This window comes from Tasmannia lanceolata, unplaced genomic scaffold, assembly GCF_043159265.1.
Source record: "Tasmannia lanceolata isolate RefF3 unplaced genomic scaffold, GAP_Taslan_0.1 ptg000013l, whole genome shotgun sequence".
Taxonomy (NCBI): domain Eukaryota; kingdom Viridiplantae; phylum Streptophyta; class Magnoliopsida; order Canellales; family Winteraceae; genus Tasmannia; species Tasmannia lanceolata.
Window position 1 is genome coordinate 44,112,402 of NW_027518690.1, and position 27,885 is coordinate 44,140,286.

General features: G+C 38.5%; 4 protein-coding genes across 9 annotated transcripts in view; all 4 read left to right on the plus strand.

The window, feature by feature from the left end:
- Window positions 1-5,815, plus strand: part of LOC143890205 (DENN (AEX-3) domain-containing protein) — a 31,941-nt gene extending 26,126 nt beyond the window's left edge. For 5 of the 6 annotated variants that reach the window (XM_077394794.1, XM_077394790.1, XM_077394791.1 and 2 more), the window contains exons 15-19: window positions 1,234-1,311; window positions 1,619-1,753; window positions 3,798-3,905; window positions 4,063-4,128; window positions 5,295-5,815. In XM_077394794.1, coding sequence (XP_077250909.1) covers window positions 1,234-1,311; window positions 1,619-1,753; window positions 3,798-3,905; window positions 4,063-4,128; window positions 5,295-5,363 — 456 coding nt within the window. In that variant the 3' untranslated portion in view covers window positions 5,364-5,815. Of the gene's footprint in view, window positions 1-1,221; window positions 1,312-1,618; window positions 1,754-3,797; window positions 3,906-4,062; window positions 4,129-5,294 lie in introns of those variants that run through there. The other variant, XR_013255142.1, reaches the window with a different exon arrangement.
- Window positions 5,816-16,888: 11,073 nt separating this feature from the next.
- LOC143891306 (protein FAR1-RELATED SEQUENCE 5-like) lies at window positions 16,889-17,968 on the plus strand. Its single transcript, XM_077395909.1, has one exon. It carries the CDS (start codon window positions 16,889-16,891, stop codon window positions 17,966-17,968), a length of 1,080 nt encoding a protein of 359 aa, XP_077252024.1.
- Window positions 17,969-18,013: 45 nt separating this feature from the next.
- LOC143891307 (protein FAR1-RELATED SEQUENCE 7-like) lies at window positions 18,014-18,643 on the plus strand. Its single transcript, XM_077395910.1, has 2 exons — window positions 18,014-18,255; window positions 18,376-18,643. Exons 1-2 carry the CDS (start codon window positions 18,014-18,016, stop codon window positions 18,641-18,643), a joined length of 510 nt encoding a protein of 169 aa, XP_077252025.1.
- Window positions 18,644-21,626: 2,983 nt separating this feature from the next.
- Window positions 21,627-24,327, plus strand: YUC3 (YUCCA 3). Its single transcript, XM_077393403.1, has 3 exons — window positions 21,627-22,404; window positions 22,870-23,241; window positions 23,846-24,327. The coding sequence occupies exons 1-3, from the start codon at window positions 21,742-21,744 to the stop codon at window positions 24,068-24,070; spliced, it is 1,260 nt and encodes a 419-aa protein (XP_077249518.1). The 5' UTR covers window positions 21,627-21,741; the 3' UTR covers window positions 24,071-24,327.
- Window positions 24,328-27,885: the final 3,558 nt, after the last annotated feature.

Genomic DNA, 27,885 nt, shown 5'->3' on the forward strand with positions numbered 1-27,885 from the left:
CCAAACCAAGTTCATTAATAAGAAAAATATTTGAACAAGAAGAAAACCATTGGTATCCCGCCAAACCCTCCTATCAGTTTTGAAAGATGTGTGGATGGACTCTAATTCCAAAGGCAAGTGCCTATCACAAACCTCCTAATCTTCTTTGAGGTTCCTCCTAAAGACCAACTCCCATACAACCACTCTCATCCACTCTACTGATATACCCAGTAAAGCATTTACCTTGGACAATGAACCTAAATAAATTTGGACATACATGGCGCGCCACAAAATTACCGAACCGAATATCCTCCCAAAATCTAATATCCTCCTCCTTTCTCACTCTGAACCTAATCACCTTGTTAATTATCTCAAGGATCAAAACCGCTATGCTTTTATCCTGATCCCACAGGGCCCTTCCAATGTATTTGTCCTCCAAAGCTCATTTCTTTCCTCTCTCAACCTCCAAAATCGTTTTCTTAGGAGCGCCGTATTTGTTAACCTTATGTTGCCTATCCCAAGAACATCATTCTTCATAGAGTTAGTGTCCTCTTTTCAATCTATTATGTATTCGATTCTTTCCCCTCTCTCTCACTCCTCCCAAGAAAATCACAATGAAGATCTCCAATCTTGTAGCCGTGGCCTCAAGAATCTTGAAAAGGGACATGTAATAAACTTGAAGGTTGTGCTTCTTCCCCCAAGGGAAACGATATGGTTGGCACTTTATATGGATATATGATATCTTCTTATATGGTACTGCTTTTCTCATTATTTGGCCATATTAGTCAAAGCTCACAATTTCATATGCTATGGTGTTAAATGTACTTGCTGGAGTTTGTTGGGACACTATGCAGGAGACTTTTCATCACTATGGCACTATCTATCAAAACAATACTGATTCTTATATGATGATAAGTAGTAAAGTAAACCTTCTGCAGAGAATTAGTCTAATGAACTTTGGTCTGTTTACTGTCCACTTACAGTAATTCAAATTTACTCTAGCTATCTCATTGTGGAACACTTTTCTATTATTATTAGAGGGAACGTCGACACTTCACATTCTAAGGATTTCTTAATACCTATTTCCATTTCCATTCTGGGTCATAATTTGGACTATGCATAAGCATTAGTTTCCCCATGGTATTTCATGTATTTCCATAAAAGCATGTTTTCATTATGCTCTAAATGATCTTCGTTGACTATTAGATGTTACAATATTGATTATGAAATGTTCATGCTTAGTTGGTTTTGTAGGTTGGCATACAACACAAACCAGCTGATATGAAGTTGAAAACATCCAATCTTATCCGCATTAATGTTTACAAGGATGAGGTTAGTGATTTTCACATTTTCTCACACGGTTTTTATAGACGGTAAAAAAATCAGCAATAAACTAGTAACCAATAACATTTCTTTGGAAATGTGGGTTATTCTTTTCTGGTATGGTGCATAGTAGCAAAAATGGTAGGGTAATTTCAATGGGATCTAAATATAAGTATTTTGTAAAAATGGTAGGGTAATTTCAATGGGAATCTAAACATAAGGATTTTGTAAAGTTTCGGTTCCGAAAACAACGTAAGATCAATGGTGTTCCAAGCAGGGAAAATTTCTTATTTTTCTATATATCTGAACCTTGCAGGTGAAGATGTCTTCATTGCCCCAGCTTCCTCGCCATAGAGAACTTGTTGCAGAACTAGGGCCAATTCATGCTAGACTTTCTTGTGAAAATTCTATAGCTAAACGGCATCCTGTATATAAGTGCAGCGAAGTACAGGTGTTTATAAATTCTTCCTCCTCTATCGCTAGCAAGTGCGCTCTTTATTACATATGTTTCTTTGGCTTGGCTCTCATGCTTTAATTAGGCGTTAAATTGGTTGTTTGAATGCATGAAAACTATGTTTCTCTAAATACTAGCTTCCTGAGATGTTGAATTCTTTCTCATTGATTTGACAAATCGGGTAAGGGAAGTATATGATTTATATGTGACAATGGCCATGGATTCATTCAGTAGCACTCATCAATAATGGTTGAATTCGATGAGTATTTCATTGCCATTTACATGCTTCTCCCCTTCTGATCTCGGAAAGTGTGACGATGACCAGAAATCACTTCTACAGCTGAAAACTGTATTATTGCGATGGATGTTGTCTTACCATCTGAAACTTAATTGCAGAACAGTAGAAGATTTCAGCTTTTTCAACGTATTTATATTAAAAGGAAATCATGGTAGTAATTTTTGCTTCATAGGATATGAGTTGGCTGAACTTGAAGTTATGTTTGATAGGATATGAGCTGGGCATCAGTTTAATGTTATTTTTAGTATTATGTGGACCATACTTGCCAGAGTAGGAAGCGAGTGCGAGAAGCGATGCAAGAAGTAGAAGCCGGAAGCGAAGGGTTTAGAAATAAGAAGGTAAAGAGGAAACGTGTGGGAAGTATCATTGAAAGTCAACATGAAGCATGTAATAAACCTATTGGAAGCGAACAAAAGTATATAGAAAGAGTAGGATTATAGTAAGTTAGGGAGGAAGGTTTAATGTAGGTAAGGATTACAAGTAGCAAAGAAGACTTCGGGACTTGTTAGAATTATAAGTTTTAGGGATTTATAGTTTCATCTATTTTATTCATGTAGATTTAATGTTAAGTTTTTGGAAAAAGATTCACACACGTTTTATTTGAAACTCAAGATGGGTTTTTCAAATTTTAAATTTTTTATATAAATATTCTCCTTCATCAATATCAAAACGGCAAAACACTCTTTTAGAAAGAAAACATAATAACCTAAATACGAAGCATAGTCTTAATTACTAGAAAACATGTAGGAAGCGTGTGGGAAGTGTGCTTCTCATAAATTTAGAAAGCAAGAAGAATTTAGCTTCCGAAACGAGCTTATGATCATGGTTTAAAATTTCGGTTTCGGTAACCGTTTCGGACCCCACCGAAAACTAAAATTTCGGCGAAATCCGAAATTTTGTAATTTGGTTCGAAATTCCGGTCCGAAATTTTGTAACACTTTTTTTTTTAATAAATAATGGCATTTAATCGAAATTTCGGACCGAAAATGGCGAAAAATGGAATTTCAGGAAATTTCGGTTTTGGTCTCCACCGAAATCCGAAATTTCAGATTTCGGTCGAAATTTAAAACCATGCTTATGATCCAATTAAGAAGTTTCCAATACTATGATGTGGACTCACCCGGACCACTTATCCCACTGCATTAATTGCAACCAAATGGGTCTAAGTGGTCGCTGCTATTAACAATCTCACATGTCCAGAGTTCATTTAGACTTTCCCTCCTTGAAGAAATTCTGTGCAACAGTAAGTACTGGCAGGAACAGTGAGGAAAGACTTGATGGCTAGGAACATAACAGAGAACATGACCTTGGATAGGAGCGAATGGAAGAAAATGATCCATGTAGACGAACCCAACTGGTGTCAAGATTAGACTTAGTCATTTTGAGCTGGGTAGATCCTTTCACCTTCTTCATGAAAATTTTCTAAAGGATTCATTAGCCGACCCCAACTAGTTTGGGACAAAGGCTTAGTTGGGTTGAGTAAGTACTGACAGGCCCGCTACTGTCCCAGCTGTAAGTCAAGTCACATAACCTCATGTACAGCGTGCGACTAGTTGGGGTCAGCATATATATATATATATATATATATATATATACTAGGAATATCAGCAACATCATGTGCTTTTAGTGTTAGATTTTTTTTCATCTATATTATTGAAATCATTATTAAATATATGAATTTTTCTTTGGATCCCAAACTTTAATTTTTGAGCAGTATAATCAGTTGTACTAGTCATTTTGCAGGCTGAAGCTGCCGGACACTTTTTAAATGTTATGAGATGCTACTTGGAGTCACTTTGTTCCAATTTGCGTTCTCATACTATCACCAGTGTACAATCAAACAATGACAGGGTTAGCAAAACCTAAACCACCACTACATAGGATTATCAGGATTTCGTAAATCAATGCAATGTACCTGTCATTAGCAATTAGCTCTTATTCCTAAGATTTACCTTTGAGTGATTCTTTGATTCGTTCGTTCTTTGTGTGTGTTGGTTTATTCTATCAGGTGTCATTGCTTCTGAAGGACAGCTTTATTGATTCATTCCCAAGTAGGGACCGATCTTTTGTCAAGGTATTTCATATTCGCATTCATTCTTGCATATGCTTCCTTAGGTTGTGCTATGTGGCTCATTTATACTGTCTTATCATGTAAATCTCTGTACTGTTGTAGTTTGGCCTTTTTTAATCTTTCGTTGTTTTGATAAGTTCAAGAAAAATCATTAAAAAACCAATCTGGAAAAAAGAGTAAATTAGTACCCCATTAAAAACTTTTAGATACCTTCACTTGCCAAATGATAAAAAATGTCGGCAAGCCACCTTCTACACTGAATCAGATCCCCTGAAGGAATGGGCAATTTCACATCTTTTTTTCCATCATTGAGCTTATGTCTCAGGAGAAATTATATGGTGGCCTACCTTTATATGTAAAGGGCGGAGAGAGAAAATATCTACCACCTTGATTTTTGATCAAGGTAAAAGTAAAAAATAGGGGCTCCTGCTGGATCAAAAATCAAAAATCAAGGGGGAGAGTTTTTCCTCTCTCTGCCCTTGTTGGTGGACAGTCGGCGACCATATAAAAACTGATGTCTCAGTTGATGTTTAGTCTTTGATTCCATCAGGTCCCACAATAACCCATCCGCTTCGTGCAACTGTGGTAGCATAAGACATTGAAAAAGATTTCGAATGGGTGTCTTGCTAACTCCAATGGAACGTGATTAATCATCACCAAACCGTGAGGATCTGCGAAATTCCCCCAAGCCATATTATTCACTAATCTTTCACAAGGGCGTCAACTCTCCTTAGGCGTCCACATCTCCCATAGATCATTTTCTCTATTCAGAAATGATGTTGTAGATCAGAACCCTGCATCCCATGTTATTTTTTTTCTTCTAATGGTCAAAGATTAATTTAAAAATGGACCGAGATGGTTAAGTACAAAAACACAAACACGCCAAGTAGGGATACAAGAAAAACAAGGAAGAATGCATCCCATGTTCCTCCATCCATTAAAGGCTAAAAACAAGCCATTTAGAACTTAAAAAAGATGTGTGCACCTCTATCAGACACTGCATATTAGCCTATGGGCCCATCAGTGTGTAATAGGAACTAAGAGCTTTTTCAGAATAACTGGAGAGAGGTGGGTAAGGAGAATACAAACTCATAGGTGATAGAACCATCTTTTCCTTAAATGTAAATCACAATTTTCTAATCCTCAAATTGTTGTCCATTTTTTTGCAGCTTTTTGTAGACACACAACTATTCTCTGTTCTATCAGATTCTCGGCTCTCAAGGTACGAGAACGAGTAGTTTTAACTCAAGGACTTCCTCGAGTTTCATGTTTCGACTTATACAGCTCCAAGATGTGAAGCCAGAGACCTCCACTATGAGAAGCAAGAGACAGCAATCGGCATATAACAAGCAAGAAACACTGGCAAATAAGCCATAGCTTGCCAATCAGGAAAAAAAATTTTGGGGGTCTACAAAGTATAACCTCTTCACCTCCAGCATCACCATCAGTTTGGAGATCATCCCGCGCTAGAAATTGCTCTTGGGTGATTTTGTAACATAATAATTGTGGGCCCCTGCCATCTGCGCCTTCTTTAGGGCCTCCAGCTAATAGAAGATCTGCATCCCTGTATTTATAGAGGGATGCGGTGCTGGTCTACATGTCATCTTGTTTTATATATGTAACTGATAACCATGGATTTTACAGCTCCAGATCATATCATCTTAAAAGAATAAATCCATTTTCTTTTCGATCTTTGGTTCATTGTGGAACAATTGCAGATATGCATTGAACTTATCTCTAAGCATAACGAGTTTCGCAATTTTACAGAATTTTTTGAACAGGAGCTTACATATTGGAACTCATCTACATATTTGCCGATACAGAAGCACTGAAAGTTACAAATGGCAGAGCCTGATGAAATAAACACGCTTGATACGAGTCTACTCAGCACCAATTTTTGACCAGGTTTTCGACTCTCCGAGTTTGGAGCAATGAGTTTTGAGGTAATCATCAACAAGAGCATATCTTGAATTTTAGATTTTAGACTTGAGATAACTGGATGTTTACAATGGATAACAAGTAATATCACTCCCTTGTTTTCATAATGGCACTCCTCACTTTAGTGCACACCTATTGAGTGGTCGATAATAGCTTCTTGTGAATTGTAACATCCTATGACAGCTAATTAAAATGGATGATAAAGAGAGGAGTGGGACTATCAAAACTTCGGAGTGGGGGAAGTGATAATACTATAATAGTTGCTCATATACCATGTTTAGCAGAAGACTGAAGTGATAAAAGGCAAAGTGCTTTTTTCCATACATTGATTTTACAACCTTTTTTGGTTTCTTAGTGGGGGTTAATATTTATACTATGTATCATGGGAAAACTTGTGTAGAAACAGTGAGGAAAGACTTGGAGGGCTAGGAACATAACAGAGAACATGACCTTGGATAGGAGAGAATGGAAGAAAATGATCCATGTAGATGAACCCAACTAGTGTCAGGATTAGACTTTAAGTCAATTTGAGCCGGGTAGATCCTTTCACTTTCTTCATGAAAATTTTCTAAAGGATTCATTAGCCGACCCCAAGTAGTTTGGGACAAAGGCTTAGTTAAGTTGAGTTCAGTTGAGTATCACGGGAAAACTTGGGTGACCTACGTGGGTTATTTAAAACCTTATAAATATGAAGTTTTTTTTTTTTTTTTTTTGAATGGCTAAATATAAAGTTATATAACTATCAAAAGTTTTTTCAACTATTAAATATAGTCTAAATGTTAGCACAAAAATTAGTCAAAAGCAACATATTTTTTTGCATGAATAATGTTACCCCTACAGGGAGTGCTGCTTCTTTGTTTTTGTCATTTTAATAATGGTACTCAGGACCATTATGAGTGGGCCATAGTTCACAAATGTTGCAATTGGATCCATGTGACAAGTGGCACATTGTGGGTTTTATTTATTTGTGGGTTTTATTTTCTTGACTGGTAAGCAAGTAACACCATTGCATAGAGGAAATGCCCCTCATTAATAATTCAATTTTGCAATCCTAATGGACCTCTTTGGCTGTTAAGTAAGGCTGAGCTGAGAAACTAGTTAGGGTTTCTTGGTCACATAAAGAGGGAGGGGAGATAAATAGGGTGATCGCCATGGGGTTGCTGGTTTCTAGTTGTCAAGGTTTGAATTATCATAAATATCCCAACTTTCAAAGAGGATTGTTGTTTTTTGGAGGTAAAGGGATCACTGTTTCTAGGCTAGTGATCAAAGGGTCCTTTTGGACCCTTTCTGGGTTTCCATGTTTTTTCACAGGGGGTCATCGGTTTCAAAGGGGAGATAAGTAGGCCTACTTACTATCTGCAAACCTCCACGGGTAACCATGTGCACAGTATGTTTTCTACTATCTCTAAATAGGTTAAAATATAACCATATAAACTGTTGTGTTTAGTGCAGCTAATCGGTTTTAAGGGATTATCTTAGCAATTTTGAAGACCCTCTTTTTCAGGAGTGCGAATTAAATGCATAAGACAAATTCAGCTACGAGATGCTTCTTCTTTCCTCAATTTCATCAAAAAAATAATAGATTCTTCATCTCTCTAAGGTCATGTTTGGCAACCATGAAATTTTTTTCATGATAAATTAGTTTCTCTAGTGAGGCTGGGAGAGTGAGAGTCTTGACTCTTGAGACGGTGAGGAGTGGCTAAAAAACAAGGAAAAACTCGATCATATTTTTGGGTAGAGTTTTTTTTTCCCTTGTTTTTCAAACTTTTCTTACCCTCTCCTCACTCAAGTCCGTCCCGTATCTATCCCTCTTAGCTGCTCTCACCATTGGGTAAGCTAATATTTCAGAGGAAAAAAAAATCATGGTAGCCAAACGTGCCCCATTTGTGAGATAGGGATATGAAGGACGGGAGAGAGAGGGATCTAAGCAGAGAGAGGAAGGCATAAGAGTGTACTGAAAATTGGGCAAAAATCTTCATCTAAGGCCATGTTTGGCAACCATGAATTTATTTTTCATGGAATATTAGCTTACCTAATGGTGGGGAGGAGGAGAGAGGGATTGAGTACAGGAGGGTGTGAAAAGGCTGAAAAACAAGGAGGGAGGGGGGGGGGGGGGGGGACTCCACTGAAAATAAGATTTATTTTTTCCCTATGTTTTAGCTACTTTCCACGCTACCCATTCATGCCCTCTCAAATCTCTCCTCCCCCCACCCTCCCTAAAAAAAAACTTCCATGGTTGCCTAACATGGCCTAAGTAGCGGATTTTTTCCCAATTTTTTTAGGGATTTCTCATCCTTCCACTCTCAAGTCTCTCTCTTCCACTCCTCTCTCACACATAGCCCTACAAATATTTCATGGAATATTTTTCCATTGTTGCCAAGCATGCCTTAGATGTCCATGTATTCCTAGTCCTAGATGAAACCTAGTCTCAACTTATAACTGCCAAACGAAAAAAAGAAAAGAAAATTAACAAAATTATTTTCCTGTAATAATAAATGAATTGATTCTGTTAGTATTTTGGGTTCGATTATTTGTTTTGCACATGGTAGCTTTGTGTGAGTCAATTAAATTAACTCACCTTTCTTCTCACTAACAGTCTCATTGAACCCATCTTAATTTCACAAGTATACATTGACATGTATTCGAAAAATGGGATTCCATTACCCATGTGGTCTCATGTGTTCCTTCTTTAGGTCAATAGGGTCTTGATGAGTAAGAAAGAGAGTGAGAGAGCAACGCATCTATATGCTTCTTTGGCCATGTTCTCAGGATGTGGAAAGAGACGTAGACCTGATTAAACCTTCTCAAGTTTGATATAAAGAAAAACAAGTTTAAAGTGTAAACCAATATCCATAGTAAAAGTTCGTTATGTGCTCAAATCCTATCCATTAACATTTGGATCCTTTGGATAAATCGGACTGTCTGGGTTCATTGACACCCTTAACAGTAAGTCTTGTTAGGATGGTAGATTAGGTCACTTAGCGGTTAGTTTTTAGTTATTTTAGTAATGCATTTTGAAATTTAAATCTAAGTAGTTTTAGGCAAGTGGGTCTCACTAGCTTTCACTTTTAAGAAGTTGTGGGTGTGGGTTTCAAGTGAGACCCACTTCATCAACCTAGGATCATCAATGGACGGTAGTGATGAGATCCTCCCGTATTGAACTTAGGCTGTGGATGTTTCTAGTTTCTACACAGTACGTGCCGTTTCCTCCTCAGGACATGTACTCATGCACCTTCCAAGGAAACATGGAAACATATTCATTTCTTCCAATCCTCAAAGTGCTAAAAAATTCTTGAGGCTCACAACCTTCGATCGACACGAATGCATGAATCTGATAGGAGATAATACAATCATCTATGTAATATTATTAAAGAAGAAGGAGAATAGAAATATAGATGTGTCAATGAACCCATATGTCTTGAATTTCTAGTCAAAAGCATCTAGAGATTCATAACTGAAAAGGGTAAGAAATATATCCTATTCTATATGCTGTGTTTAATGCCTTGGAGACTGAGATCATATGTGTCTGTGGCAAATGGGGAAGGTGTGGAGTTCCATAAGACTGTTTAATTCTCCCTCATTCAACTGTCTGACTCGCCAAGTTGATCCTCGGCGAGTTGACTCATTTATTCTGAGTTCTGATCTGGGTTCGATTTGAGATTTTATGTGGTGTGTGTGCGCCAGTGAAGTCCAATATTTTTCCAAACAGTATTGTGGGGCCCACTTTGTAGGATGATCCAGACCGTTCATTTGTTGGGCCACAACATAAATAGGTTGTACCCTATAAAACATCAGTTAAGATAATCCTAACCCTCCGACCGGTAGAGGGACTGCACATTATAGAAAACTATATAAATTGGAGTGACTGGAGAGTTAGGATCATCATCCTTTGGAGATGATTTATAGGGCACATCCTATTTGTGTTGTAGGTCATGTTTTGAACAATTTGGATCATACTACAGAGTGGGTCCTACTGTCCTTTTTTAAAAATGGTGGCCTTCACAAGCGCACAACATATAAAATCTCAAAATTTGATAGCAACAATCATCGACTCGCCTGAGTAGACTCCTTTTTATCTTGACAGTGTTCTCATCCGTGTCCTAGTTTTGAAACACTATTATACGACGATTATACTTTGTTTAATGCCTTGAAGACTTGAGATCATGTGTGTAAACAATGAGTTAATAAAAATCAACTCTGGGTTCAAGTTTTGCCTTACAAAATCAATCAAAACTTCTGAGTTAATAAAAATTAACTGCATCAATGACTGACTCATCCGAGTTGACACCCTTTATCTTAACAGAGTTCTCTTTCGTCCGAGTTTTGAAACAAGGGAGAGTTATAGAACCTCGGAATAAACTAAGTTACATAGAGTTAGTGTTTTTTCTTTATATTTTTCCATGTGAGGGGGTGTAGGCATCTAGAGAATGGAGTAGAGAAACGAGGAGAGCCCTCCTTTTAAAACAACCACATGTTATCTCCATTCCTTGCTTCGTTACTCCACTGAGATTCTTAATTCTCACGTCTCGATAACATGAAATACTAAAAAAATGCAACAGAAGTTAGTAAAAATTAACGTGAATGTAGCCACATGCAAGGCTGTGGTGGTGCCAAGTGCATGACCCTAACGTGGAATCTAGATGAATGAGGGCACATTCTTCAATGTTCAAACCGTTTATACCGACCTCAATTATAAACTGAATCCAGTCGTTGGGAAGTGGTCAAAGAGGAATGAGATTGGAAAGAGTTAATGAGGTCACCCACATTCAACAGGTACAAGGATTTAATCACAGGCTTATTAATGGGTTAGTAGCCATTGATTATGCTAATCCTAAACTAGTGGTTGTTCTTTGATGATATGATAAAGAAGTTCCATACCTCTACGTTTTGAGACAAATTTAATTTAATATGGATTCTACATTGTAAAATTGATAATATGGTGTTAGGGTCGGTAACTCACGCACGCGCGCACAAACATATAAGGCTCACATTTTCTGGTCCGTAGTTTTCACAAGCCAAACCCTAGATCCATAGTTTTCAAAACAGTATAAGCTTGTAGCACATTTCTCTAAACATGTTGTTTCCTTATAAACTTGAATTTATTATAGAATGGAGTGATGCTTTATCTGTTTTAAGACCTTGTTTATGTCTAATTGGGATTTTAAGGTTTCCCTAAATGACATGGAATGGAGACAATAAATATAAGTTACTAAGTAATAATATAATAGTCAATGATAGTATAGAATATTTTTTGGTGTCAAAGGAGAGAACATGAGGCTTCTAAAACTACTAGAGCTACCAAATTATTCCCATATAATTTTCTACAAGGAACTTTGGGTTCATTTTCTTCTCCACAAGTTCTCGAGGAAGGGGGTACCATGTGACTAAACAGTTAGTTTGACGAAGCAACGGCTTCCCTAATGATTATGCACATAACATGTTTAATAAATGTTAGGACTCTCTCTCTCTCTCTCTCTCTCTCTCTCTCTCTCTCTCTCTCTCTCTCTCTCTCTCTCTCTCTCTCTCTCTCTCTCTCTCTCTCTCTCTCTCTCAACCATTGATCCTAGATCAACGGTATGGATTGAAGAATTTGATTAAGTATGGAATTACTGGATTTATCTATTGACCAAGTGATCAGTAAAGGTTATAAGGGTACTCATTGCCTCTTATCGTAGCTAGATATGGATATTTTAGTGTAGCACTAAGTTCAACTATATTAGGATTAGTAGTTAATTAAAATGTTTGGAGCAGAAATTATATATATATATATATATATATATATATAGGAAAAGGATTGTACGCTCGAGTGTACCTAACCTTAGGTACGCTCGAGTTAGGTACACTCGAGTGCCAAATCACATGGGTCCCACATTTTTGTGGTCATCTAAATCATTCATTTGCAAGGCCCCATCATAGATAGGGTGCGTACCAAAAATCAACTCCATAGGATCATCCTAACCCATCCATTTGTGGAGGTAAAAATGGACAGACACTGTTTGTCCACAAATCTGCCCATTTTGCCCTCCAGCTTTAGAGGGGTTAGGATGATTCAATGGAGCTGATTTTTGGTACACACCCTATCTATAATGGGGCCTTGCAAATGAATGGTTTAGATGACCACAAAAAATGTGGGACCCATGTGATTTGGCACTCGAGCGTACCTAAGATTAGGTACACTTGAGCTTACAATCCTTTTCCTCTATATATATATATATATATATATATATATATATATATATATATATATATATATATATATATATATATAGAGAGAGAGAGAGAGAGAGAGAACTAACTAACTAACTAACTAACTGTTGGTGAGCTTAAGCGCACCATTTTTTTGGTGCGCTTAAGTTGTAATAAAGATTTGCCCCAAATCTACCCTACATTAATCCTTTGATTCCTTTCACATGCCCTTCTTTTAAACGTATATACATGGTTGCCTTGAGGAACCCTGAACCCTCAAACTCTTGAATCCAACGGTTGAGATCTTTCAAAGCCATAGGTTCTTTTAGTAGTAAAGAAAGAAGGGGTATCCAAGTAGTTATAGCTCTTTTTCTTTTTTAATTGCTAGCTCTATAATAACAACATGAAGCCGCCAAGGTTCATGTGGAAGCTATGAGTAATGCCATATATTATAAAGAAAGTTGAGAAGAGAATAAGAAAAAGTGATTGCCTAAAGGTCTTGAACTAAAAAAAAAACCCAAATTAGCCCACTGAAATCTAATGGGACCCCATCTAATCATGAACTGAGCCAAGCATGCCATTTTTTTTATGATCTACAACTCCAATTTAGAAAAATTCAGTTTCCTTCTGTAGATTGACTTGAATAAAGCCATGACAAAAATAAGAAACAACATAGATTATGAGAAAAGGCCTATGTGGCGTCTAGCTGCTAATCAAACCCTGTGGCGGTCGTTTACGCGTGATCAGAAGGGTCCCCCTCCCCCCTAAGAACTTTTGCTTAGTTTAATTGAGCTGTTATTTCTAAGAAGCTACTGCTTGGAAGTAAGTACTACCGAAAGTCTCATGAAAGGCCCGTGTTTTGCTAAAAGGCATGAAAAAATAAAGTGAGGGATGATATATAATATGGAGATTTTATATGTCGTGTGCGCGTGGAGTCCAATATATTTTTTAAAACGTAGGGCCCACTTCATAGGATAATCCAAACCGTTCATTTGTTGGGCTACAACATAAATTAGTTGTACCCCGGAAATCATCTCCATAGGATTGGTCCTAACCCTATGATCTATAGAGGTTTATGACTAGATTTATAGGTCAATTCAAGAGACGGAAGGCATGGCAAGGCTTAGGCTTCACAAGTTGAAAACATAGGCCTCACTGCTTGAAAAGCTTCACCGATTACCTTCACTGGTCAAATAAATGGAGGGCTGACCAACCCAAGTTTTCACAAGCATGGGCGGAGTGAAGGCAGAAGAGATCACAGAGTGAGGGAGACGAAATATAAAATTTTGTTCTGCCGAAACAAATTAATTAACGAAGAGTGATGCCCTCAGATCGAGGCCCTTCTGGTCCCTCTACAGAGACGTAGGATCATCCTATGGAGATGATTTACGGGCCGGGTACAGCCTATTTACATTGCAGCCCAACAAATGAACAGTTTGGATCATCGTATAATGTGGGTCCCACTGTACACACCATATAAAATCTCTGTTATCTGAACCTAAAAGCGGCATGGGAATGAAGATTCCCAAGTGAAAAATGGCCTGGACTCAGCTGTACAATGCTGTGTAGAGGTGGGGATGATAATTTCATGCATCCCTTATTCCCTTGTCATTATCAACTCTCGTGCATGGGGATGGAAAACTACTATTCTTATATCCCCACTCTTTGTAATCTTGCACTTGGAGCTTCTCTTTTGAATTTTGGCTACAACAGAGTTGGCAAAAAGACACGAGTCTCTCTACTCATTTCAAAGCCCTTATAAAAATTCAAGCCTTGAAGAAACGCCAAACACCTTCCTCTCTTTCTACATGAAAAGGAGAGACTTCCCATGAAACCAAACTCCAATACACATGCCCCCCCTCCTATCTGTTTGCACTCTCACAGAGGAAGTGGGGTACCACTTATCCATGGATAAACAAATCCTAATTACTGAGGATTAGTGGAGATTATGACACGTAAACAGAGATAACAATGTCGGTGATATTGATAACCATATGGGTCTCAGCCATTGATCCCAACTTTGATGTTGGATTCAGGTCTTTAGATTTGGTATAGTTTTATGGTATGCACACGCGTGGTCTAGTATTTTTTTCAAAAATGTACTATGGGGCCCATTTTGTAGGATGATCCGAACCGTTCATTTATCGGGCCACGCAGTAAATAAGCTGTACCCCATAAATCATCTCCATCGGATGATCCTAACCGTCTGATATTTCGTACAATACAGAAACATCGATAGATCTAAGGGGGTTCGGATCATTCTATGGAGATTATTCAGTTGGTGTATTGGGAAGCAATAAAAGGATAATTTGGAGTGGAAGGACGATATTTCAACGAGGGAGAGTATGGGGCCCAATATCTGGCACTTGGTGGCTGGCAGGAATGGGCTTGGGTGTGGTGGGGCCCAACCCAACAAGAGGGGCTAAGAAGTCGACTACCAATTTCGGGTCCACTTGATGTGCAACTTGTGTCACCTACTCCACGTGGGCACGAGGGTGTGCGTATCCAGGTGATTGCCACGTGGCGAGACTGGAATTGATATTTCTATGTCGCGTAGTTATTACTTAGAACTGAGAGTGGGCCCTAGCTAATCCATGAAACTTTTTTTTTTTTTTTTCGTTTTTTATTTATTATTGATATGAGACTTATGAGTTTTTAGTATGGTGTAATCCATCACATGAACGGTTTGGATCATCCTATGATGTGGTCCGTACCGTACTTTTTAAAAAAATACGGGATTATAAGGGCTTACACCGTATAAAATCTCAATTAGATTCCTATATTTATTCCTCTCTCTCTCTCTCTCTCTCTCATCATGAATACATTTTCAGTCTTTACCTCAATTTTTATTTTCTAGGCTTCTAACCTCTTCTTTTGATGTGAGAGCCAATCAATAGTCAGAATTTAGGAAAACTTTTTTTTCTGAATATTATTTGAAAATAATTGTGAAATTTTATAAAGCTTGTTTGTAATTTGAAACTAAAATAATTTTAAATGATATATTAAAATTTTATAATAAGAGAAGTGAAATGATATATCCGCCCCTTTTGATCACCGGGAACACCCCTGTCAGTGTATCAATGACTAAAGAGGGCTGTTGTACTTATGTCAGAAGAATTCAATACCCCTGATTGCCACAAACACTGACAGGGGGTGTTTGTGGTGATCAAAAGGGGCGGATATATCACTTCCCTAAGAGAAATCTCTAAATTATAGGGGTGTCAATAGGCCCAAATGGTCCAATGGTTTCGTTACACAAGAACATACATCGTACATCATATATATATATGAGAGAGAAGTTTTCCTAGTCGGCCCCGTAGAGAAGGTTTTCTAGTATGCCCTTCTAAAACACCGTCAGATCTAAAGTGGTTTAATCTAAGCCCTTCAAATACAAAACCTAACGATGTAAAGAAAAGAGATATTTCGACGCCCAAGAGAGACCTCTCTCTCTCTCTCTCTCTCTCTCTCTCTCTCTCTCTCTCTCTCTCTCTCTCTCTCTCTCTCTCTCTCTCTCTCTCGCGATAGAGAATCGTTGGATTTTTTCACCCAACAGAGACCTCTCCTCTCCACTCTCTCTCGCCGCTGTCTCTCGAACGAAAGTAGGGTTTTGAAAAAACCCAACCTCGCTGAATCTCTCTCTCTCTCTCGCGCTCGATAGAGAATCATTGGATTTTTCACGCAACAGAGACCTCTCCTCTCCACTCTCTCTCGCCGTCTCTCTCCCTCTCTCGCTCTCACAGTGAGACCTAGTTCTGGGTTTTTCCTACTTTGGCTAGCACAAATTAGAGGGTTTCAGAGACATCTCCTAATCAAAGGGTTTCAGAGACATCTCCAACCGAATCTTGTGAGTTTCTATCTTTTTAATCTTGGATATTTTTGGGGATTTTTTGTGTGGTTATGGCTAAGATTTTTTAGGGTTTATTGATGTGGTGTTATGGTTGGATATTTTTTGTGGTCATCAGCACATTTTTTAGGGTTTATTGATGGTTGAGATTAAATGGAAATTGATCCATCTAATCTCAACCATCCAAATGAAAAACCCCTTCCTCTGTAAGTTTCTTCCTCACCTTCCTCTGCACATTTTTAGGGTTTATAAATGGGTAGATTTTTTTTTGAAATTATGGCAATTTTTAGGATCGATTTGTGGGGCTATTTTGTGCAAAAATTCTTGAAAAAAAACTCATTTAAAGCTGGTAAAAATGGCTGCTTGGATATTTTTTGTGGTCAACTACACATTTTTTAGGTTTTATTGATGGCTGAGATTAAATGGAAATTGATCCATCTAATTTGTGGATGGGCTCATTTTTTATCAGATTTTTTCTGTCAATGTTTTCTGATGGATTTTCTCCTCACATTGAATCAATGAGCGCACTGTTGCAAAACAGAGTACCATCCAATTTGATTATGGCTCGAATGCCAAAACTGTTATGGATAGATTATTGTAGCGTATGTTATTTTCCAAGACTGGTTGGATACTTCTGACTTACACTTGTAAAACCCTATTTATTTTTGTAAACTTGAATCAGTGTAATTCTATTATTGTGTTTGTCTTGTCCTGTATGATATATTTTCAGATATCCAAATTCTATCTAATGATGAAGATTCTGAAATGCCCCTTAATTGTCGTTTTTCTTTTAGAATGGACTACTGGATGGATACTAACTTGGAGCAGACTGTTGGGCTATCAATTGATGACATCGATGCTAATAAGTTACTTTTTGATGAGGAGGGGGAAGCTTTTGGGTTAATAAACAATGAATCTGTCGGCAATCAGTTACTTTTGGATGAGGAAAGGGGAAATCTAAATGATGGTGCCTTACTTTCAATGGTCAACGAGGAGGGTTGTAGTGGTAACAATAGTGAAGATGATGGTGAGAGTCATGTATTTAAGGAACCCTTTCTTAACCAGGAGTTTGAAAGTGTAGAAGCTGCGTATGAGTTTTATAATATTTATGGGTTGGCCACAGGTTTCGGTATAAGGAAATCTAAGACCGAAAAGTCGAAGGCAAATCATGAAGTTATAATGAGGAGATTTGTTTGTGCTAGAGAGGGGTTCAAAAATACTAAAGATAAGAGGCAAGTAGGAAAAGAAGTGAAGTTGCATCGAAGTGTAAGAGATGGTTGTAGAGCGAAGTTGGAGATTAAAAAGAAAAATGAGAAGTGGGTTGTGTCTAAATTTGAAGCCAAACATTGTCATGAACTCACCTCTCTTGGCAAAAGACAAATGCATCGTTCACAGAATAACTTCGTTAAGAATGTGGTCGCCAAAAATTTGATAGACACTCTCAGTGGATACGGGGTTCAATCTTCTAAAATTGCTAGGTTTCTTACTTCCACCTCTAAAGCTAGTGCTGTCACAGCACATCAAGTTGTGTCCCACGTGAGAGTACGGAGGCAGAACAATATGGGGAAAGAAGCATTCATAGTGGTCCAACAGTTCCATCATAGACGAGCAGAAGGCCTAAATTTCTATTTTGCCATAGAGATGGATAAGAAGGGGAATTTGCGATCCATGTTTTGGGCCGATTCACGGGCTAGGAATGCTTACCTGGTCTTCTCTGAAGTCATTGTGTTTAATGTGACCTATAGGATGAATAGGTTTCAGATGCCTTTCACACCATTTACTGGAGTTAACCATCATATGCAATCTACCTTATTCGGATGTGCGTTGTTAGCAGATGAGAGAGATGAGACATTTACATGGTTATTTGAGCAATGATTAAAATGCATGTTTGGTAAAGCTCCTGGTTGTATTATCACAGACATGGACATTGCTATGAGAAATGCTATCAGAACCGTTTTCCTAAACACACGTCATAGGTTTTGCTCGTGGCACATACAGAGGCACCTAGTTGAGCATATTGCACCCATGCGAGATTCTGATAATGAGTTCAGTAAGGATTACAATAGGTGGTATTTCAAGAAAAACATACACGAATGTGAGGAAGAATGGGAAAAATTTGAGCAGAATTATGGGATTGAAGAAAACAATTGGCTAGGTAACATGTGGCAGCTACGGAGTCATTGGGTGCCAGCTTATTTTAGGGCCATTTTTACTGTTGGAATGTCATCCAGTTCACGTAGCGAAAGTATCAACTGATTCTTTGACGAATTTATTAACCATAGCACTACTCTACAAGAATTCGTCGAACAATATGATAAGGCACTTGAAGATCGTCGAAAAAAAGAAGCTGAAGAAGATTTCAGGACAAAATCTTCAAACGCAATATTATTATCTTCAAGGAACAAATTGGAAGCACAAGCTGGCAAATGTTATACAAGGTCAATGTTTACGCTATTCCAGATAGAGGTCAAGGATAGCAATGGTTGTTGGTTTGACTTATTAGGTGAGAATGGCAAAGTGACAGAATACAGTGTAAGATTGAGTGATTAGGAGACTTGGAGATGGTGCAAGGTTGTCTTTGAAGATTCTGAAGAAGGTGTGATGGTTACATGTGAGTGTGCGAAGTTCGAGATGGAGGGAATTTTATGCAAGCACATCCTTCGCATAATGTCCTGAGGCGTTTAAGTAGCATTCCCGAGCGATATATATTGAGTAGATGGACAATTGAGGCAAGATTTGTTTTCGATGGTGGGATGTCTACGGCCAAAGAAGATAATGATGAGATTACACCTCTTCATAAATGGTTCCTAATTTCAAAGTATCAAAGATATTTAGATGATTATCAATGTCCGAAGAGCTTGTTCAAGAAGATGGATGAAACTCTTAATGAATGAATTGCAGATGGTGAACGGCATAAAAAAGAGAAGCAAAATGCCTTGTCAACTAGCATTCGTAACCTACATTCGTAAAATGAGAGAAAAAATCCATGTTACGAATGCTAGTTGACAAGGCATTTTGCTTAGGAGATGTCTCTGAAACCCTTTGATTAGGAGATGTCTCTGAAACCCTCTGATTTATGCTAGCCAAAGTAGGGAAAACCCAGAACTAGGTCTCACTGTGAGAGCGAGAGAGGGAGAGAGATACGGCGAGAGAGAGTGGAGAGGAGAGGTCTCTGTTGGGTGAAAAACCCAACGATTCTCTATCGCGAGAGAGAGAGAGAGAGAGAGAGATTCAGCGAGGTTGGGTTTTTTCAAAACCCTACTTTCGTTCGAGAGACAACTGCGAGAGAGAGTGGAGAGGAGAGGTCTCTGTTGGGTGAAAAAACCCAACGATTCTCTATCGCGCGCGAGAGAGAGAGAGAGAGATTCAGCGAGAGAGAGTGGAGAGGAGAGGTCTCTGTTGGGCGTCGAAATTTCTCTTTTCTTTACATCGTTAGGTTTTGTATTTGAAGGGCTTAGATTAAACCACTTTAGATCTGACGGTGTTTTAGAAGGGCATACTAGAAAACCTTCTCTACGGGGCCGACTAGGAAAACTTCTCTCTCATATATATATATACACACACACACTAGTGAAAAACCCCGTGCGATGCACTGGCCGACAAAGAACTGTACGGACCACATCATCGGTTGATCCAAACCGTCCATGTGATGGAACACAACAGAAATAGGTTGTGCCCGTAAAATCATTTCCATAGGCTGATCCTAGCCCTCCAATCTATAGAGCTTTCCATAATTGTCGTTCTTTTGAAGGTGCTCGCAATTCGTCAATATTTGTAAAGGTGTCCGAATTCGTAATATTATGTAATATGTTCATAAAAATCCGTAGCATTATGCAATATATGCACCCAATCTGTATTTTTGCAAAGAAAACTCGTGACTACGTTGACTTTGTCCATTTTTTTTATTACAAAAGCATAAAGGAGGGGGGTAGGATTGAAATTATGTGGCTTTAATGGGTGCCTTTGTTAAAAAGCATAAAAGAGGGGTAGGATTGAAAATATGTGGGTTGAATGGGTGCCTTTGTTTAAAAAAGTCAAAAAAGTGAAGTGTAATTCTCATAGAATTTTGGGAGAAATTCAAATAATTCAAACATTTTCTCTTCTGCTATATAGAAGTAGATATCTATCTATTTATATACTATATAGCATAAGAGAAAAGGAAATAATTATTTGAATTCCTCCCAAAATTCTAATAGAATTACACATCACTTTTTTTGACTTTTTTTAACAAAGGCACACATTCAACCCACATATTGTCAATCTTACCCCCTCCTTTATGGCTTTTAACAAAGGCACCCATTAAAGCCACATAATTTCAATCCTACCCCCCTCCTTTATGCTTTTGTAATAAAAACTTTTGTAATTAAAAAAGTGCACAAAGTCACTTTGCAAAATTACAGATTGGGTACATATGTTATATACTACTACGGATTTTTGTGAACATATTACATAATACTACGGATTCAAGACGACTTTCAAAATATTGACGAATTCCGGGCACCTTAAGAGGCACATCATATTATGGAAACCTCTATAGATTGGAGGGCTAGGATCAGCCTATGGAAATGATTTTACGGGCACAACCTATTTATGTTACGTTCCATCACATGGATGGTTTGGATCAACCTATGATGTGGTCCGTACAATTCTTTGTCGGCCCGTGCATCACACGGGATTTTTTACTTGTATACTATATAGCAAAAGAGAAAATGAGAGAATTATTTAAATTTCTTCCAAAATTCTATGAGAATTACACATCACTTTTTTGACTTTTTTAACAAAGGCACCCATTCAACCCACATATTTTCAATCCTACCCCCTCCTTTATGCTTTTTAACAAAGGCACTCATTAAAGCCACATAATTTCAATCCTACCTCTCTCCTTTATGTTTTTTTAATTATTGAGACCTCTATAGATTGGAGGGCTAGGATCAGCCTTTGGAAATGATTTTACGAGCATAACCTATTAATGTTGTGTTCCATCACATGGACGGTTTGGATCAACCTATGATGTGGTCTGTACAGTTCTTTGTCGGCCCATGCATCGCATGGGGTTTTTTACTACTGTGTATATAGCATGTATGCAATAGAAGTAAATTTTGTGTATAGAGAGGATCTACATGTACCCATGGTTTTCTAGCTAGGCTCTAAAGAAGTGAGAATAGTACTAGGAATGTGGGGGCATAAAGCTATAGATTGTGATTTTTTTTACATTTATAAAATCCAATGATTTTTTTTTGAAGTGGATTATAAAATCCAATAATAATAATAACATTAATAACATTAATTCCACTGAATTTTGTAGAGGCCCACAAATCTTGTGATGGTGAATTTTCCAAATAAAATATAAGGAAAAGAAAAGAAATTCTAATAAAAGGAAAAAAAAATGTTACATTAAAGAAGGCAGAGGCCAGGCTTATCATTAGAAAGCAGAACCTTCCACCTCATCACATGCAGCTCTCATGGCCAAAACCTCTATTTAAACCCCCTCCATCCTTTCCAATCTCACTTCACAAGCAAACCCAACTCCATTTTCAAATCTCTCTCTCTCTCTCTTTACTTCCCATTCTGAGTTTTCTCTACACACCCATTACTGTATTTTTCTGCCTTCAATCCTCTTCCATCCTAAAACCCAACTTGCTCCAATCATGGTTTGTTCATCTGACCACAAGGAATTCATCCACCGCAGGTGCGTGTTGGTGAACGGTCCGATCATTGTCGGTGCCGGTCCATCCGGTCTCGCCGTTGGGGCGTGCTTGAGAGAACATGGGGTGTCTTTTATTATCTTAGAGAAGGCTAATTGCATTGCTTCTTTATGGCAAAAAAGAACTTATGATCGACTCAAACTTCACCTTCCAAAGAAATTCTGCCAACTCCCAAAACTCCCATTTCCTGAAGAATATCCTGAATATCCAAGCAAGAATCAGTTCATAGAGTACTTAGAATCATATGCGAAGAAATTCGAAATCAACCCGAAATTCAATGAGTGGGTTCAGTCAGCTAAGTATGATGAAACTTGCGGGCTATGGAGGGTGAAAAGTGTGTGCACCGAAGGAGAGTGGAGAAGCGAGGTGGAGTACATTTGTCGGTGGCTCGTGGTGGCCACGGGGGAGAACGCTGAGTCCGTGGTGCCGGAGATTGAAGGACTTAGGGAGTTTGGGGGTCAGGTAATGCATGTTTGTGAGTATAAGTCTGGGGAGGATTATAGGGGAAAGAAGGTTTTGGTGGTCGGATGTGGGAATTCCGGCATGGAAGTCTGTCTGGATCTTTGTAACTACAACGCCATTCCATCATTGGTGGTTCGCAACTCGGTGAGTGAGAACCATTAACCCATTTCTAGTTTTAATGCTTATAGTGTTGATCTTGTTAAACTTTTTGGATTAAATTTTAAAAAAAGTTGTGTGTGAAGTATAAATGATTAAATAACATCAACACTAATAGCTTAAGCTTTTGGAGTACTTCGTTGTTTCACATGGTATCTGAGCCTATATTCAAAACCCAACAACTCCTGGGTATTAAAAATCCATGTGTATGGCCAACCCAAAAAAAGAGGGGTCGCAGGTGTGTTGAAGTGCAAATGATTAAATAACACTAACTCTAACAGCTTAAGCTTTTGGAGTATTTGGTTGTTTTGCATGTTTAGTTACTTTGAAGGGGAAAAACAAAGAAAATTTGTTGTTTTTCAATTGTTTTTGAATTGAGGATATGGTTTTTTTTTTGTTTTTTTATGGTTTTTGGATATGGGTTACTGAGGGAGGTTTGATATCAATGGACAGATTCATGTGCTGCCAAGGGAAATTTTTGGGAAATCGACGTTCGAGACTGCAGTTTTTATGATGAAATGGCTGCCTCTTTGGCTAGTGGATAAGCTAATGTTGGTTCTTGCGTGGTGGGTGCTTGGGAATACAGAGAATTATGGTCTCAAAAGGCCTCCAATTGGGCCTTTGGAGCTCAAGAACAACCACGGAAAGACACCTGTTTTGGACATTGGTGCACTGGAGAAGATCAAATCCGGTAAAATAAAGGTAGTTCCAGGAATCAAAAGGTTTTTGCCTGGGAGAGTTGAGCTTCTTAATGGTGAGAATCTCGATGTTGATTCAGTGATTTTGGCTACTGGATATCGAAGCAATGTTCCTTCATGGTTACAGGTGAGCTTTGTGTCTCTTTTCTCACTTATTTTTCCTCACTTTTTTTAATACTTAGAATGATGGGCCAAGTCTTTTTTTTTCTTCTTTTGTTTTTCAGATTTTGGTTGTACAAGGATGTGAAATTTGGGTTTTTCTTAACTTTCCTATATTGGTTTTCTTTTCATTTGATACATCAAGAAAAAGGGTAGAAATGAAAAGGAATTATTATAAATTGGATTTGACTGAAAGTATAGTGGTGGGGATGTTTTTAAGGACATAAACTTTCCTTTTTCTCACATGTTTACATTAAAAGAACATAAAAAGCAATTAGAGAAGGTAGATAAGACCGAAAGAAGGTTAGTGATATATTATGAAGACTGTCACATCTCTCATGAAAATGGTTTTAAAAGGTCAGGAACTCAAAGCTCGCTAGCTGGGTTTTGTTTGGTGGGTCTTAGTCTGTGTTTTTCATTTGCTTTACATAAATGGGATACCCAATTAAAGTAAAAGAAACACTTTTTAACTAAAGTTTGGATTATATTTTATGGGCTCTGTGTTCCCTTTTCTTCTTCTTTTTCAGAAATAGAAAGTGTTTGGCTAAATTTAGTTGTGCTATATTTTGCAGGAGAGTGATTTCTTCTCAAAAAATGGGTTCCCAAAACAGCCACTCCCGAACAGTTGGAAAGGGAAGACAGGACTTTATGCAATTGGGTTCACAAGGAGAGGGTTGTCTGGTGCATCATTAGATGCTATAAGGATAGCACAAGATATTGGCAAGATTTGGAAAGAGGAAACAAAGCAGACAAAGCCCTTCATTGCCTGCCATAGGAGGTGCATTTCACAGTTCTAATCGAGACATTTCCACCTGATTTTCTTTCCTTCTTTTCTGGCCAACATGATGGTCACTGCAATTTCATTGAGTGTACAATGATATGTAAAAAGAAACAAGATATACATAAACCAGCCCTCTCCAAGAGCTAGCCCAAGTTTTGTCAGGAATGGACATTTGTGTGTAAAGATAAAAAGTCTTTTTACTTTTGGAAAATTTTGTAGTTTGTACAATAACTAAATGATTAGATCAAAGGAAAGAGTATATTTTCCCTCTTATTGGATTGTCCAATTGATTGCACAAATTGACCTCTCTGTATATTTTGAAAAGATGGCATACTATTCCTATTGTGAACTAAATGAAAGTTTCCTTTCTCTTTATTGTATTGAAATAGAAGGGAAGATGGGACTCTTAGTTTATTTACAGTACAAAAGAAGTTAAAACTGTGTTGCAGTAGATGGACCTACTTCAACTTCCATAAATCATTTCTGAAAATTACAGGTAAATTAAAGAACTGTATGAGTCGTATGACATTCCATGAAAAGCAACTACAACTTTCATGAATTATTTCTATGAAAAGAAAGAAAGCTCTGGCCTTTATTGTTGCATTAGGTAAAATGAGTTGTATGTTGCAGAGAAAGAGCCCCACCTCTATTTCAATGAAATATTCCAAATCTTATTTCTTCCTCTTTTTTTTACCCCTTTTTGTTCCTTTGAGAAGTGCCTGAGACCCCTTTTTCTTAAATTCCAAAGAAATCCATAGCTGCTGAAATTTTTTTGAATCCATTTCCTCCATGTAATTATCACAAGCACCCTTTTTAAGATTCATGCATACAAATTCATTTCATTAGTAGTCCCAATTCAGTTATCCAATTGTTCTACTATACCACCACCCATCACATAATCAAACTTTCATAAAATTTCAACTTTAGTACTCCAAAAGGAGTCCTTCTCTACCTTTATTTTATCATTTTTCCTCCCTCTAAATCAAACTCTAGTAACATAAAAATATCTTAACAGATTTGTGTATGAAAAAAGATGACAAATTACACAATACTTCAATTCTTCTGCATTTACTTTCTCAAATAAAATGGGCCCTTGAGAGAATCTCTCAAATCTTTTGTTGGGCAAGTTGCCTTATTTTCACCACTCGTGGAAATGGCAGTGGCAAAGGAAAAATAGAAATTGCCTTTGACGGTGTTGGGGAAAACCAAAAATAACGTGAGATAGGGTTTTCTCTATTGTGGGCTGCAGAAAAACTAGAGGACTTTGGTGTGTTGGCTGCCAAAGGAAGAGAGAGGAAGAGAGGGAGAGAAGAAGAATAGAGGGTTTTCTCTTTGGGTTTTCTTCTTGGGTTATTCTCTTGGGGTCTTCTCTCAAGTTTCTCTTGGCATGCAATCTTAGGTTTGGGAAGAAAGGAAAGGGTTGCGGGTTTTGGGTTTGTGATTAATCCATTGTAATCCTTGTATTTTGTTTTTCTCATAGTGAAAGACCGTGTTTCTCACCCGTGGAGTAGGCTTGGCCGAACCACGTAAAATCTTGGTGTTCATCTTGTGGCTTGCTTGTTTATTTTTTCTTTTCCGTCTAATTTGTGCACGATCGGATCGGATTGCCCGTCGGTTTTTCTCAACAAGTGGTATCAAAGCTGTGGTTGGAGCGATCGTCGAGGCCGGGTGGAGTGATCATGGGTGTTGTGGTTAGATCGTGGTTAGAGCGATTTTTTTGGGTGGAAAGATTGTGAAAGAAGATTCTTGTTCGAGGTGAAGGGCTACACCGAGAAGTGCGAAGTAATATGAGATGACGGTAAATTGAGTTCTACCCGGTTCAACGTCGACAGCTTTGATGGAAAGGGTAGTTTCACCCTATGGCAAATGAGGGTGAAGGACATCGTAGTTCAGTGATTAACTAAGGCATTGAAGGGAAAGGATGGGAAGCTGGAGAAGATAACGGGTGCCGAGTGGGATGACATTGAGTCGAAGGCGGTCAGCACGATTCGACTATATCTGGCAAATATCGTTTTGTTTAATGTTATGGAAGAGGAAGATGCGCCTAAATTATGAGAGAAGTTGGAGAAGCTTTACATGTCAAAAAGCTTGGCCAACCGGTTGTATCTGAAACGGCAATTGTACGGGCTAAAGATGCAGGAAGGCGAGGATCTTCTGGAACACAATACGGTGTTCAATGGGCTTGTGGATCAACTCCACAAGGTTGATGAAAAGTTGAAGGAAGAAGACAAGGCCATTTTGCTTCTTACTTCTTTTCCTGATTCGTATGACAATCTGGTAACAACTTCATTGTATGGTAAGGATACAATAAAGTTAGAGGAAGTCACGGCATCGCTCTTATCGAATGAGATGAGGAAGAAACATGTTCTTGGTGTAAGTGAAGAACAAGGGTTGGTTGTTCATGGTGGGAATCAAAGAGGAAGGTCGTCTGACAGGGGATCAGGAAAAGGCAGATTAAGATGGGCGGAAAGGGCGTGCAATGTTACCGTTGCAAGGAATATGGCCACATCATGCGGGATTATCCAAAGCGAGCTGACCAGGTGGACAATGGTGCTACGAATGCTGTGGTGGCGGGTGAACAGAGCGAAGAGTTTGGAGACGTTCTCACAGTCTCCACAGGTAATCATACTTCTCCTCCTGATCCTGATCAGTGGATTCTAGATTCAGGTTGCTCTGTTCATGTATGCTCCAGGAGGGAATATTTTGATACGTTCTATGAGACAAAGGCAGGTGTAGTGTCCTTGGGTGATGGGTCCACTTGTGATGTCACGGGAGTTGGAACAGTAAAGATCAAGATGTTTGATGGAGTTGTTCCTACTTTGGGTGGTGTGGCGTATATCCCAAAGATACGGAAGAATCTAGTATCTCTTGGCCGGTTGGACAAGAATCTAGTATCTCTTGGCCGGTTGGACTCCAGGGGTTGTAGGTTTTCAGCTGCAGGTGGAGCCATGAAAATTACATGCGGCTGTATGGTTCTGATGAAAGGAGAGAAGTGTGGCGGATTATATCGTCTGGTTGGGGATACGGTGACTAGTGTTCCTAAGATCTCGATGGTTAGTTGGAAACGGAGTAGTAGCGCGTACACGTGTAGGGTCTCTTTTGCAGTTGGTGCAGAGACAAGTTTCAAGGTTGCAGACGATGGTGAGAGGATGACAGTACTTGCGTTGGGGAGGATGGATCGAGATCCCTCTCCAAGGTTGACTGGGTAAGTCAACAGGTTAGCAGTTAAACACGTGCATTGGCTTTGTTAATCGAATCGGGAGGAGTCAGAACCAAGGTGATTCGAGAGTGTGTAGCTGGTACTTTAGAAAACCAATGGTGGTTTGCGGCCATAGCGGACCGGTGGAGTCATCAACGGAAATTCTTCATGTAGCTGGAAAATAAGTCAAGCTGGAGATTGTTGGGAAAGTTGATTTATTTTCACTACTCGGTGGAAAAGGAAGCGGCAAAGGCAAAATAGAAATTGCCTTTGACGGTGTTGGGGAAAACCAAAAAAACGTGAGATAGGGTTTTCTCTATTGTGGACTGTAGAAAAACTAGAGGACTTTGGTGTGTCGGCTGTCAAAGGAAGAGAGAGGAAGAGAGGGAGAGAAGAAGAAGAATAATAGAGGGTTTTCTCTTTGGGTTTTCTTCTTGGGTTATTCTCTTGGGTTTCTCTTGAGGTTTTCTCTCAAGTTTCTCTTGGCGTACAATCTTAGGTTTGGGAAGCAAGGAAAGGGTTGCGGGTTTTGGGTTTGTGATTAATCCATTGTAATCCTTGTATTTTGTTTTTCTCATCGGATCGGATTGCCCGTCGGTTTTTCAAAACATCTTTGATGTGAGTTGGTTACC